At 38.3% G+C, this 15,074-nt stretch overlaps 2 protein-coding genes and 1 pseudogene across 4 annotated transcripts; 1 reads left to right on the top strand and 2 right to left on the bottom strand.

The window, feature by feature from the left end:
- Positions 1–1,415: 1,415 nt before the first annotated feature.
- On the bottom strand, positions 1,416–9,926 carry LOC111340822 (biliverdin reductase A). Of its 2 annotated transcripts, XM_088751911.1 has the most exons (6): positions 9,788–9,926; positions 4,806–4,949; positions 3,718–3,831; positions 3,461–3,558; positions 2,514–2,808; positions 1,416–1,878 (listed from the first exon to the last, which is right to left on the bottom strand). In XM_088751911.1, exons 2-6 carry the CDS (start codon positions 4,925–4,927, stop codon positions 1,584–1,586), a joined length of 924 nt encoding a protein of 307 aa, XP_088608037.1. In that variant the 5' UTR covers positions 4,928–4,949; positions 9,788–9,926; the 3' UTR covers positions 1,416–1,583. The 2 variants fall into 2 exon arrangements, with proteins under 2 accessions (XP_088608037.1, XP_022803470.2); XM_022947735.2 differs by lacking the exon at positions 9,788–9,926 and having other exon boundaries at positions 4,806–5,158.
- On the top strand, positions 6,333–12,825 carry LOC148735057 (uncharacterized; annotated as a pseudogene).
- LOC148735056 (THAP domain-containing protein 1-like) lies at positions 12,805–14,638 on the bottom strand. Of its 2 annotated transcripts, none has more exons than XM_088751914.1 (2): positions 14,285–14,638; positions 12,805–13,144 (listed from the first exon to the last, which is right to left on the bottom strand). In XM_088751914.1, the coding sequence occupies exons 1-2, from the start codon at positions 14,585–14,587 to the stop codon at positions 12,920–12,922; spliced, it is 528 nt and encodes a 175-aa protein (XP_088608040.1). In that variant the 5' UTR covers positions 14,588–14,638; the 3' UTR covers positions 12,805–12,919. The 2 variants fall into 2 exon arrangements, with proteins under 2 accessions (XP_088608040.1, XP_088608041.1); XM_088751915.1 differs by lacking the exon at positions 12,805–13,144 and adding an exon at positions 13,225–13,394.
- Positions 14,639–15,074: the final 436 nt, after the last annotated feature.

Genomic DNA, 15,074 nt, shown 5'->3' with positions numbered 1-15,074 from the left:
GTGCTTATTCCGCGCGGGTTGGAAGCCACGTTATTTCCTCTTGATATTCTGAACATTCTACAAGCTATGTGTATGGTAGGTTCACCTTAAAGGAACGATACTTCATACAGTGAAAACTTGTTGTTAGACCATTCTCTTTTTTTTTTTTTTTTTTTTTTTTTTTTCACAAATTCTTAATGTTCCGCACTAACTGAATAAGTAATAATTTTTAGGATCCCTGAACACAGTTAAGTGCTTTAACAGTATTGCACCCTGCACCCTCATTATCTTCTAGTAAGATAATGTATCGAATTAAGGATAGGTTAAGATTTAATAGGGTTGAAAATGTTTTTCTTTTTTTCTACATGTGGACACGTTACATTCAGAGACATTAGCAAAGGGATTTTTGTACCCTTTTTTGACTGTCTCTATGTTTATGCGCTTCTGTCTCATCATATTTTATAGCTACCTTGGGTAGACATTTTCTGCCTTTACTGAGGCTGATTCTTAGTTTTATAAGACTTAGGCCACGAGCAGTACTGTGCCGACGTCCCTCGCTCTCAAATTCTGCGCGGTGCGCCAACATCAATTTTTTTTAATTATCTTTTTTCTAGCGCGAGTGACTCCGCCGAAAAGCAAGAACTGCTCGAAGACTAAGTCAGATTTGCAAGTACGAACTTTTAACTTATGTTTTATTTAAATATGTTCAAATTGATTTATTTTTAACTAGTTAGCAGATGACAGGGGTTTGTAAAAGTGTGGAAAAGAAAAATGAAGTGTGTATTAAAAGATTCCTCATTTTTCGAAATAGGGCTAACGCTCGAACGATGAACTTTAGAACTAAACTCTCTACGGTAGCCACTGTGAACTCAGTTAATCACGCACCTGTTCATTCGTTTGTTCTCTTGCACTCACCTGTGGCTATCAACAGGCGTCATATGCTGCACAGTTTTTATGGTGCGCGATAGCCTGCTCCAGCCCTTCACTTAGGAAAACAAAGCACGACAGTAAACGGCGCGATTATGAAGGCGGAGGAGATAAAAGACGAGGGAAGCTTGGGTCGGGTCCCTCTGAGGATACCGACCCAGACTGTCAACAGGCTGGCCACGCGACTGTGGCTTTTTCATCCACAACCTAAGAATACCTTTTTCTCAATCATGTTTATTCATAAAATTCCTCGACAAAATCCAATTCAGTCTCTTACTTCGTTACTCCACGTTGTTTCGATACAGAATACAACACTACATATAGCAAACGAATCTTTGTATCGAAAAGACCGTGAACCCTTCTAACGAATGCTTTTAACGAAATAAGGAACACTGCAAATTTTCTTGCCCAGCAAATTAAAGAGAACGCGTTGAAATATGCAATTCCTTTTAAAACAAATTTTATGCGCCCCACAAAAGTAACACACTCACAAAAAAAATACCAACAGATTTCTCCATGAAAAAAGACGTTAAATTTTATTTTAGTAATACTCAGGACTTATTAGAAGTTCTTTAGAAAATATTTACACTGATATCCCCTATTTTGGGGCTAAGTGTATTTTCAAAAATGCCTCGAGAGATCAAACACTTTATTCTATCAGGATTTAGAGTTGTGTACTAGGAACACGAAGTTCCAGTTTTAGCCATTTTCTCAATCTTTTCTGCCAATTCAAGGCAGTAAAGCACTCGTTTCTTATCTTGAGCTATTTCATCAGAGCTACGCTCCCCTCGTATTTCAGAAAGAAATATCTCCAGATCCCTTGCAAACAATCCCTTGTGTCCAGGGGGTGGGGGGCCAGGGGGTTTGGAAACAGGTGCTGGTGTCACAGTACTACCATCTTCAAATTTATACTCCTGGGATGCTTGCCTTGGTTTTCCACCTTGTACTCGCTCAGTTGTCCAAGTTATTGGCCTACAAAATAAACAATATCCAAAAAACATTATTCAGTTGAGAAATGAGCCACCCCACTAACCATAACCTTCAACAATTGTTTGGAGACACTCTGCCCTTCTTCAATGAAAAACAACAATTACAAAACTATCCCTCACTCTTTCTAAAGTAATTTTGCCACTTTTGTAGTTGTGAAGGGGGAAGCAATTAAAGGAAAATATGAGTCATCCATTCGTAAGCATAATTACTTTAAGATATGTTTTTGGTTACCAGTGTACTCATCAATCAGCCAACATAAAATAAAAGTGTCCACTGCAACTCCTAGTAGATAGAATCTCTACTCTTTTAAGAAACACTCCACTATAGGTTTTTTGTTTTCACCAAAGGGTTGTCATCAGGAAATGTAATAGATGTATGATCTGAACTGAGTAGGAGAAAGAAATGAATTATTATTGCATGGAAAACATGGAATGTTATAAAGCATGACACCCTTCTGAGGGGTTCTGGAGTCATGCTACCCTGAAAAAAATCCAAATTTGAGACTCTCTGAGGCATGGTTTCCAACATTCTGAGACACATTTGTGTATTTCTCTTTAGCCAGATTTTTATGTTAGAATCAGTAAAATAAGGCTACTTTTGCAAAATGTCTAACCTACCTATTATCTGAGGTGTGCAATTTACAAGTAAGCAAATGGAGATCAGGTTCGTGCACAAAGTGAGCTTCTTGTAATGATAGCTCACCAAACAAGTCATACAAAATTTCCAATTGTGAAATTCCAGAAAAACTTGGAAACCCAGCACGGTTTATGTCAGCAATCCATTCCTTGGTAAATCTGGCATCCAGGCGAATGGAGCCCTCAATGAGTGGAGCAGTTTTGTTTTGAATAGTCTGCTTCATATCCATGTGGGAATCAAGAAGAAGAGCTATATCTTCAACATGACAGGTCAAACCTGAAAACAGATGAAAGACAATCTGAAAAGTTAGCATAGTGACTTAATGGAAACTCTACTTTCTTTGGACTAGTAGAGGATTTTATGATATTAGCTAACACAACCACAATCCAGAAACCAAGGGGATGGACAAGGTAATTAAAAGCTGCTAGCAGAAGAAATGACCCTAATTGCTAAATTATTAAGGAAAAATATGCAGAGAAAACAAAGATAACAACTCAACGAATGCCATAAAAATAATGTTTATGGGTGACAGTCTGCTCTCCCCAGCCTCCTCTAAATGCGCTCATACAAATAGACTATCAGTTTCATTTCTCATTTGATATAGTCTTGACATTAGATTTTTTATCATAAGATCTCCAATACCACCTGACCTCACAAAACAGGATTATAACATCAAATAATTTCTAATTCTAAAATTACTTCAACTCATAAAAGATGTAATGAAGAAACATCTGTAGATTAAGTGAACAAGATGCTAGGTATTCCACAGCTGATGCCATCAGCAAGCTCCAGTCCTTAGGTGATTTTTTGTCTCCAAAGAGTGGTGGTTATTACATTCTTATCACAGCCAAGGACAATTGTTGAAGCTATAACTACATTCTGTTACCAGGTATTAAATAGTTATATGAAGAATATTTTATGAACATACCTTTACTTTCAGCTAAATCAAAGATCTTTTTACCACTCTCTGCAGTCAAGGATAGAGGGAAATCCACCAAAACATGCTTTCCATGTTCTAGGATTTTTCTGTAAAATGAAGGGTGTTTTAAGAGATTCTGCCAAAAGAAATAGATAAGTATACTGAAGACAGAGTCTCATAAAACACTGTGTTAATTAACCACCATCATCATTACATCTGTTTGATGAACTGGAAAGAGGAAAAATCATTTTGAAGATCATGATCACCTGGCATATTCTTCGTGGGTGTCATTTTCTGTGCAAATGATAAAGGCATCCACATCATCTCTTGTCAAGGCTTCGTCCCAATGTAGAACAGGGAGATCATCTTCGACTTGCCTCCTATTAATATTAATAAATAAATGAACCCAACGAAAAACTGTGATCAACTTAACAAAACAAGCAATCTACGCAAATAAGTAGAATTTAGTTAACCTATATGATTCGATGATAGTTTTAGGCAGACCATCATACATGTAGAGGTACCAATGTGCGACTTAGGATATCATAAACTTACTAATTAAAAATACTTCTGAGCAACGTGGTGTTAACTGAAGACGAGGTCAGAAGACTCTGAGGTTTCAAAATCCTTCTTAAAAAAGTGCACTGAATTCACTTTTTCGAAGTTTTCATTCAATGAAAACAACCTGCAGATCAAAGAATATAACTACCAAACCCTATTGCAGAAAAGTAAGGCCCGGTTCAGACGCCGAACTTTTCATGAGCCGAACTCAATTCGAATTTGGACCGACCCAAATTAACAAAAGTACGCCTGTTGATTCAGAGGCTGTTCTTTTCGGCCGTTCCAGATACAGTTCCAGTAAAACCAGTCACATTACTTGCAAAATACATTATAATAGTTTATGCATTAGGATCGGCGCATGAAAAGTACGACGTCTAAATCAAAGCCGTTCCAAAGGCGTTCCAGAGGCGAAATTCTCGGCCAAGCCAGGCGGGAAGAACAGGTGAGCCGTTCCAAATTGAAATAGCCGTTCCAAATCGATTCAGACGCCGATCTTTCTATGTAACTTAATTCAAGGAATTAGGTTCGGCTCATGAAAAGATCGGTGTCTGAACTGGGCCTAAGGATTGGGATCAATCATCATAACAATTATGATGGGATTCCCTCCTCTAACCTCCATCCCTCTTCTCTCACGAACTTAAGATGGGCTTTTCGTTAGAACCATAAAATTCTGAGCTGCTTCTTGCCTCTTGATTAGCTCGTGGGAAAGCAGCGAAAAAGTTAAGAAAACGCATTTATGTAAAAATCATTACAGGAGGGGTTCCCAAAAATTGGGCCCAACTAATAATCTTACCTCGATATCACCCCACGAAGAACAACAGTGTCTCCGAGGACTTTCTGCTTCAAATCTCTCACTCTGACTTTTCCAGCGATTCCCAATCCAACAACAACGATACCCAAAGATCTGTCCGTCATATCTGTTCAATCTACACCTTCGCTAGACGAGGAATTAGCGTCGACACATCAGTTTTCCGTTCAAAAACGACGGCTTACATAACAATTTAATACCAGCTGTGAAACTTTGTTATTTTGAGGCCAATTTTTTCAGTATACAGCTGTGCACACAAGACCAAGGTGAATAAAAAGAATATAAAGTAAACTTCTGGAAAATGAGAGAGCTCATGCAACCAAGAAGTCGTCTTCGTGCCCACTTTTGAAATTTTGGCTAGAAATATATATTCTCCAGTTGCGTGACTTCGTAACACTACGAACTTGTGCCAACTCTCCTCGGTAAGAGATCGTCCCAGAGTTCCCCGGCCCCGAAAAGCCCCATGAACACCCCGTTAGAAAAAGGAAAGTGCGATGGGAGCACCGCCCCGCAGTCATCCAGAAAATTCCTACTTCTTGTTCATCATTATTTTTCTTATAATTCAAAACGTTATTTGTCTATCCATGATCTAGATTATTCCGTTTTCCGTTGCCATCCGTTCACAACTGTGGTATTTCCTTCCTGTTAAATTCCTCTTTTTGCTGTGAACATCTGAATCAGCTGATCTAAAAAAGGGGTTTCGCATCTCTCACTCTCCTTCTCATTTTTCTCCCTTTTATTTGAGACTTAATTATTTCAGAACTGATACCCTTTATATTAATTACCAGAACAAATAATAATTTTGCCACTGTTGATGTTGCTTTCGACAAGTTTAAAACATATTTTACCGTGCATGCGTACGACAATATTTAATGGATAATTACTGAGGCATAAGGCATTATTAGAAATATTGCAGCCAGCTGAGGCCGTAGACCGAAGCTGGCTGCAATATTTCTCATAGTGCCATGTGCCGAAGTAACCCATGAAATCCTATTGTTCTGTGTCTGTGTTGGATCTTCGACTTTAGTCGCACTATGTGTGATAATTGTGATGCTCATTGCTATTGTTCTTTGTTGTGATGAATATATCTTAGATTTTAGTTGTGCCGAGGGTTGTTATTGTAGCTCGTTGTCATAGTTGTTCAAAACAGTTCTAATGATGGAATTAATTCGTGCAAGGCGTGTAACACTGCTAATTTACATACTTTATAAGCCAGAGAATTCAGTCATTTTACTCAGTGCGAACCTGGGTATAGAAAGAGGATGGATTCGTCGGAAGACGAAGGATTATTTATTACACAGAGCTCTACGAAGGCAGATATTTAAGCAGAACTCGAAGATTATGTAGTGTAACGTTTGGACATTTCTGTCAGTGCTTTAATTCTTTATCGACTTCTAAAGGCGGCGTTTCCATTTTCTTTTTTTAAATAGAGCAAAGATTTAGAAAGCCAATTACAGCTTCAGAATGCGAGAAATTTGACAAAAGTTGGGTTTCAGACGCCAGCCGCCAGAAATGGGCGTGGGTTTTGAAAGTCTTTGAGGAGTGGAAGAAGAAATATTTTTAATAATTGTAACCTGCACACTGCAATATTTTTAATATTGCACCCTGCACACTGCAATATTTTTGATATTGCAGCATGCTTATTCAGCGCGTTTAATTATATTACCCCTGATAATTTCCCTGCTATCAAAAAGGACCGCCTCCGTTTTCCTCATACAGTTGTTTTGTCATCTTAAACACTACAATCGTTGATTTAATGCAGAGAGAGAAAAATAGAATTTCATGGGGATCAATAATTATAACTATAACTCGACTGTCGGAAAATGGATACTTGTGGGCGTTTCAAATCACGTGATTTCTTCAGTACCCGTACTTCTGTTCCGGCCCTGAGAAGTCTCAATGGAAGGCGTTAAGGAGTATTACTCGCAAAATACTTAGTCCATTTGGAAACATTAATATTGTCGCAGTTTTTCATCTTCTGGCTTTAATAGCGCTTGCCGCTGCCGCTGGAGTTTTGAGAACGAGTGAGCGTCGAAGATTTAGCTGTCCGTCTTCTCCTTATTCTGGTGACGACTGTCAAAGGAAATATGAAGAACAGATCCACTCTGGTTTGCCATTCAATGGATTTGTTCTGTCGTGTTTTGCGTCTCTTTCGACTGTGTGAATCGCCTACACCTGGTGCTTTGTAAAATCGCGAATCGATGAGATTGAAATCGCCTTGAAGCCAGACCATGAAAACCCACGCCTTCGGCCCAGAGTGAAAACCCGCCGAGTGTTCTAGTCTTACTTTCTTCATCTTGTTTTGCGAGTTTTGTTGGGGATTTTGTTCATTACCTTGCAGAATTTTGTGCTTTACTCAAATGGATTTCCTGCAGAATTTGTCTGTTTTTCTCCTACGCTAAAGCGGGCAGCAAATTCCACGAATGCTAAAGCATCCGAAGAAAATTCCTTGGCCATCAACTGTGACAATTCCATTGTATCTGACAATGCCGCCTACGAGGGGTCTGTAAAACGCAGACCGGATAGATGCGGATGGCGGATGCGGATAGAAAAATGCAGATAGAAAAAAAAAAATCGGTTGGAAAAAAAAAAACAACAACAAAAACATTAAACATGTCATTACAGTCGAACTCGGTTAAAATCAAGTCCCAAGTCCCGCTATTTCGAACAAAAATCGATTTCCCTAGGATTTACCCTTCCTTTTACGCTTCTCCGGTGTTATTTCAAAAGCCCGCTATCTCGAACTTTTTTCTATTTCCCTTGGGGCCTCGAAATAGTGAGGCCGGTTCGATTATAAAGAGTGTCTGTAAAACGTGCACCGGACGGATTGTAAACTTTTCCCACTTTTTCCTTCCAGATCATTCCATTGAAGACATAAAACTCATCCCATTAAAACTCATTAACTCAATGGAAAGAACCGAGGCGATGAAATTTAATCTTATGACGTGTATTTTTATGATACCTCTTCATACTTGTTTTTTTTTTTCTATTGTATTCCTCCACCTATCATATTTTATTTCTTAGTTTTTTATTATTTTTATACTGTTACCGTCTTTTCCATTCTCACTTAGTTTTCGTTGGAAGATTAGTTTTGTCTAGTCGAAATATTGGGCTAATATAATTATTAAAAATCCTTAGCTGTCCGATCAGCCTTGCTTTCAATTTCAAATATTACTTTATATCGCTGATCCTGATCTACAAAAAGATCCAGCTTTCCCTCGCCGCTGTTTGTCCGAGTGGTCCTTCCAAGAATTCTTCGGATTGTAAACGACGGATGGAAAAATTGTAGGTAAACCAAAATAGTAAGATTAAAACGAGAAAATGCAGACCGTGACAGGCCGAAGCAGTACATTCATTTATTAAAGCTTAAAAATATAAACTCTTCTGTAAAACCTCTATTCAACAAGACTCATTTCAAACTCGAAAAGAAAAATAGAGATTTGTAGATATAAAGTCAAGACACACTACGTCCTATCTCTTTCCATGTTGTTTCCTCACTCCGGCAAATCGGAAAAATACAAATCGCAGATTTAAAAAGATACATTTGCTCAGGAAGTTAGAAAGCACCAGCCAAATTGAAAATGACGACAAAACCATTAGTGTAACAGCAACTCACCATGTGATCTCAAAAACAGGCAACTCCCCGCTCTCTGAACCAGAACTTTCCACCACGACTTCCATCATGGCAAGGCGTCAAGATGAAAGAGTGGCGGCGTTTCATGAACGAGAGCGTTGCATGATTTGTATTGTGACACGGGTAGCCCAAGTTCATTACTAGAAGCGCGGACGTGACTCTTGCAGTGTTGCGCAATGGTTATTTATAGAGGTTTGTATGGGATGTTATCGGTTTACTTTAAAAGAGAGAAAAAATGTCATGTTTTGAAGTAAAATTGACCTTCCTTATTGCCTTGTTGTATTCTTTGTTGATTACCAGCGTCTCAGGCAATTTTGAAGCGTTTTCGGCGAGTTAGCGCTATTTTAGTGTTTTAGCAGTGGAACAAGGGTAAATCCGGGGGAAATCGATTTTTGTTCGAAATTGCTGGGCTTCAACTTAACCGAGTTCAACATAGCGGGGTTCGAGACTGTAATGACATGTTTAATGTTGTTCTTTTTTTTTGTTTTTTTTTTTTCCAACCGATTTTTTTTCTATCCGCATTTTTCCATCCGCAATTTTTCATCCGCATTTTTCTATCCGCATCCACCATCCGCATCTATCCGGTCCTCGTTTTACAAGTCTGGAAAGTGTGCTTTGCACGAAATTGTCGCATGACTGGAGCAAGAGTGAACTTTTACGTGGCAGTGAAAAAATCTTTCAACATCTGTTTATGTTCCAATTCAGATGGTTTAATACCGAGACAATAGAGAAAATATCTCTCAAGCAGTTGTTGAGTCGTTTGTATTCTGAAGGAAGCATGGACAGTGAAGTCTTCCAATATATTTTAGACAACCCTGAGCGAGTGTTACTCATATTTGATAGCCTTCCTTCCTTTCCTCTCCCCAAGCCTCTCTCCGCTCAGCTCCCCACCTCCCTTCCCCCTCCCTCTAGTGCCTCTACGCAGGCTAATATTTGATGGTTAAGTATCATGAACGCATTCTCGAGGATGAAAGAGCACATGCTGGAAACAGTGCAACTGAAGAAATGCCATTTTCTGCCGTAGTTACTAAAACAAGGAATGGCCTACAATGGCCGTACAATGAGCTAAAACGGCCTACAATGACCTACAATGATCTACAATAATCTAATATGAGCTACAATGAGCTACAATGAGTTACCGTGGGAACAAGGAATGACCTAAAATGATCCACAATGACCTAAAATGATTTACAATGACCAACAATGAGTTACAATGACCTTCAATGAGCTATTATGAGTTACGAAAAATTGAGGCGTTACTTGTGTGACTTTGCGCGTGGGTTCGTCATTAGGCGAAAAAGTTCAAATAAAGATACCTAATGAATAAACTTACCACGATTATTCTATGAATAAGGCTTATGATCCGCTCCGCACAAGATATTTACACAAGACGACAGATGACACAGAATGGGTAAAAAGAGTGAATGGTGCCAAAGAAGACTGACATAGACTCATGATGTGATGACCTTTTTGTTTTGCTGTCTAAAAGTATTAATGGGTTAAAGGTGTTGACAGGCCAAATACGTCTCAAATAGTCTCGTGGCGCTGTGATACGTGACCTTATTAATGGTTTTGATCTGAAAGATGTGATCCAAGTTCTATAAACTTGAACACTAACGATACAAATATGAGAACTACTCATTTCAAGTTAAAAAGGAAGATCTATGAGGACCACCAATTAATGCTAATTAACGCAAACAGAAAATTAGACTTTTACTCCTCATTCAAAAAATACACTTAAGAAAATAAAATTTTTAGATCTAATAAACAATCCACAACACAAAATTGCCATTAATAAATTCCGTCTAGGTAATCATAAATTACACATTGAAACGGGAAGATACACGACTCCAAAGACCCCAGTCAATCAAAGAATCTGTTCTTTCTGCCATTCAAATGAAATTGAAGATGAAAAACATGTGCTTTTTTGTTGTCCTTTGTATGATAGTTTTCGATTAGAACTTAACAACAAAATCGCAAGAAAGTATCCTTGCTTTGAAAACTTTGATCATAACTCAAGTGTTATTCCTTTTTAATAACGCTGATCCGTCTATATGTAGACTCATTTCTGCTTTTATATTCCAAATAATGAATATCAGACCACAGGCAGCCCAAGCTCACCACTAGAAAAGCGGACGTGACTCTTACCGTGTTGCGCAACGTTTTATATTTATAAAGGTTTGTGTGGGATGTTATCGGTTTGCCTTAAAAGAGAGAAAAAAATGTCTTGTTTTGAAATAAAATGAACTTACCTTATTGCCTTGTTGTTTTCTTTGTTGATTCCTAGTGTCTCAGGCCATTTTGAAGCGTTTTCGGCGAGTTAGCGCTATGTTGGTGTTCAACTGCTAAAAGAAAGGTTTCCGGCCTTGTCTTTCTTTTAGCAGTTGAACACCAACATATAGCGCTAACTCGCCGAAAATGCTTCAAAATGGCCTGTGACGCTAGGAATCAACAAAGAAAACAACAAGGCAATAAGGTAAGTCCATTTTATTTCAAAACAAGACATTTTTTTTCTCTCCTTTATCCCATACAACCTTTATAAATATAAAACGTTGCGCAACACCGTAAGAGTCACGTCCGCTTTCTAGTAGTAAGCTTGTGCTGCCTGTGATCAGACAAGAAGTTCTGTTAAAGACGAAATGGTGTTAAATAATTATTGTTACTTATTCTTACTTAGGTAATGCCATGTACTACTTATGGAAGTACCTAATAAAGTTGTTGTTGTTGAAAATATCAATGAGTAAAAGGCGTTAACAGGCCAAATACGACTCACAGCCTCGCGATAGTGTGAAATTATGGGAGGCTTGTTATATAAGACCCTCAAAGACATCTTAAGCCAAAGGTTTCTCGCTTTTTTTTTTTTTAATTTTTTTTTATTTTTATCATTATCGTCATTACACGTCTCATTATAATACACCGTAAATTTATCTCCAAGCTAGAAATTCTGTTATCATTTGGCCTGTTATTCAGTAGACAAAAAGCAAACACATTACGTTAATGCACACGTCTCCTGTTTTGTTTTGTTTTTTTTGTTTTGCCTTTTTTCTAAAATCTTCATTTACTTCGTTACAGGGATCTTACAGTAGCTCATTGTAGGTCATTCCTTGTTTTAGTAACTACGCATTTTCTGCACTTTATGTGAAGCTGATGAAAGGAAAGCAACTTTTAGAGGCCACAATTTTGACTACATGTAGACCAAATGTTGTGCAGAGTTTTGCACATTTGCCATTTGATAGACAGTTGAAGATTATGGGATTTACCCCAGAGAAAGTCCAGGAATATATACAGAAATTTTGTGCACATGACCCAGAAACAATGAACAGAATATGGGATCATGCCAGCAGCAATTTAGAACTGCTCTCTTTGTGTTACATTCCTGTCAACAGTTTTATTATCTGTTCCCTTCTTGAAAAGTTGATCAAACTTAAAATAACATCCAGGAAGTATTTTACCCGCAACTTCAACTGACATTTTTGAAGGAGCTCTGAGGCTGTTCATTTTCAAGCATCACCCTGCACAGGCAGCCCAAGCTCACTACTAGAAAAGCGGACGTGACTCTTACCGTGTTGCGCAACGTTTTATATTTATAAAGGTTTGTATGGGATGTTATCGGTTTGCCTTAAAAGAGAGAAAACAATGTCTTGTTTTGAAATAAAATGGGCTTACCTTATTGCCTTGTTGTTTTCTATGTTGATTCCTAGTGTCTCACGCTATGTTGGTGTTTAGCAGTTGAACACCAACATAGCGCTAACTCGCCGAAAACGCTTCAAAATGGCCTGAGGCGCTAGGAATCAACAAAGAAAACAACAAGACAATAAGGTAAGCCCATTTTATTTCAAAACAAGACATTGTTTTCTCTATTTTAAGGCAAACCAATAACATCCCATACAAACCTTTATAAATATAAAACGTTGCGCAACACGGTAAGAGTCGCGTCCGCTTTTCTGGAAGTGAGCTTGGGCTGCCTGTGCACCCAGTATTTAAGACAAATTTGTTAACTAAGGATTATCTTCTGGGAAAGGCAGGCTTCCCTGATCACGTTGAGGAAACTTTGAGCCAGGTTGGATCATTGGCAAAAACAGGAATACAAGAGAGGAGGCTAATGTTTGACTCACAGCCTTGCCTTTCACTCAAACACAAAAATTGCACACTCATTGAGCTATCAATAGGGGATAATATGTTAACAGATCATTTCATACCACATCTGTGCTCTGCACTTAAAGACCCAAACTGTAAACTCATTAACTTAGACCTTATTTGTAACTACATTACAGATCAAGGTGAAGATATGCTATATTGGGCACTAAAAGGTGTGAAAAGAACAAGTCATTGCAAGGTCGCAGTGTAGAAGGTAAAAAAGGAAACAATTTAAAGTGCCACTACGACGAAACTTTTTGTCTCTGCTTTTGACATGTTTTAGCGCCAATCAAGTTACTATGGCTAGAATTGTACTATGCGATAGTTTTTAGGTCGATGGAAGCGAAATACGCCATGATACAGCTGGCCGAAATTCACGAAAAACCCGTCCGCCATTACTCAGCTCGCAACCGAGCGGTTTTACGCATGAGTTAGCCTGTGACGTCATATGCGCACTTTCGCATCGTGCTTCGTGTGTAGTGAGAGATTCCACAGTGGAAATTCTAGGCGTTTCATAAGATGTATTCTTCCTCGAATTCTTCTTCCAGTTCATCTGAAAGTGAAGGCGAAGAATATTTTAACGAAGTATCTTTCAAATGTGGCAGTGTTGTTCCGTATGACGATGATCTAGAGCCATTAGCCAACGAAGAAGAGGCTGCAGAACAAGAAGCAAGAATGGCTCAAGAAGCCGAAGTAGAGCGCGAATACCCAGCGAGATTAACTCGTCAAGTGGATGTTTCTGCATGGTGCGATAAGAAATTTTCCTATGGTAACGTTTATTTGTTCATAATCTCATTCATTATCTGTCAGGAAAAAGAGTATGAAGAAATCAACAGATGAAAACCTATAAATTTAAATCAACTGAAACACGAGTGGAAATTTTTTTTTCCTTAAGAGAGTTCATGCTCAAGAAGCCTCATCCACATATGCACATTGAAAAAAATTACAATTTCAAATAAAAACATTCTGTGCAGATCAATTAGAAGTTTGAGCAATATACTGAGGGACCATCAGGACCATTAGATTAAGAATCTTGAAAAATTATCACTAGTAGTTACATGGCAATGCTGTGTGAAACATTTTCGCCGAAAGCGAATTATGAATATTATGAATGATACAGAGGTTTAATTGCTAAGCAAATTAGACACAAGCAGCAGTTCTAAGAAACAATTACCCCATTCACTCAAAGAATGTCCATTGAAATAGAGAAATTATCGTACGTTCAGCAGTAAACCCGTGAAAAAGTTGTTTGCTAGCTGATAATTTTTCACAACTGGATCTTAGGTATTTGCTGGTCTTTTGCTTTTCCTCCAAGACTGAGACTTAATTTTACCGCTTAAAGACTGTAATTCTCAACCTTAAACTACTACATAAAAGAAAAAAAAAAAAACAAGCGAAGAAAAACATCAAGACCGCTAAACTTTAGGATTAACACAACGGAAATGTGAGACCTATGAAATTTACATTCGCTACCTCGAAAGTGCTGAAAGTTTGTTGTGCATCAATGAAAAAATATCGGTAAATGAAGATCAGCGTCAATGAAATACAAAGCACTCAAACTTCTATGGAATTTGTTTCAACTGTTGTCAAACGAATTAAAGAGAGGGTGTTTGTTATTCAAGAAAAATACCATAAAATTGACAGTCCTGTACTCGTACTGTGCACGAACAAGAAATCCACGAATATAACTCACCCGACGACGAGTTCTTTCACTAAGGGAAACAGATCCTTTTTTCCAAATACTTGGGACGGATCCCGGCTTTAGTCGTCTCTCTGTCCTTTTTATATGTACCGAACGAGTGAAGCAGTCGTCGGTAAAGTGAAGTGAGCAAATACCAAATGTCCCATTGGGCTTAAAATGCTTTCTATGCTGGCTGACGAATCTTTTCCACATGGCTCGCTCGGTTCCTGTACCAGGAGAGGTATGAACAGATATTCCTAACTGTTTGTCGGCCACCCTGTCGCAATCTTGCACGACACAACACCTTGGAGGCATTCTGCTCGCAAATTATGCTTTGCAAATACCTCTCACTTCTCAGAAATGGCATACAAAGATTAGCCAAGTTGGTTTGTCGAGGTGCGCATATGACGTCACTTCCGAAAGGCTCCTCCTAGTGCCAACTCTTTTCGCCACACTCGGCCATTTTTGAATTGAGTAATGGCGGGCGACCAAAACCGAAAAACAAAGTTGAAATAATCATACTTCCCGTGCGAATTTTGCGATTAAACTTGGCATGGTAAGTGTTTCTTACTTCTAGTTTCCAGAAGTGGAAAGAAAAGGCAATGCGAAATTTTGATCATAGTGGCACTTTAAAATTACCATTGCTTAGTTGCAGCTCTTTGTTAATGAGATGAGCAAAATAGTAGTTCTTTGAAAACTTATGGTTGGAAACAGCTTAAGACACTTTAATAGTTAGACAATGAGACTTCAATTCATTAGCTTGCAAATTTGGTTTCTTAGCATTATATTGTACTTAGTTTTA

This window comes from Stylophora pistillata, chromosome 3, assembly GCF_964205215.1.
Source record: "Stylophora pistillata chromosome 3, jaStyPist1.2, whole genome shotgun sequence".
NCBI lineage: Eukaryota > Metazoa > Cnidaria > Anthozoa > Scleractinia > Pocilloporidae > Stylophora > Stylophora pistillata.
Note: the sequence above shows the minus strand (reverse complement) of the source record. Positions and strands in the feature narration are given on the sequence as shown.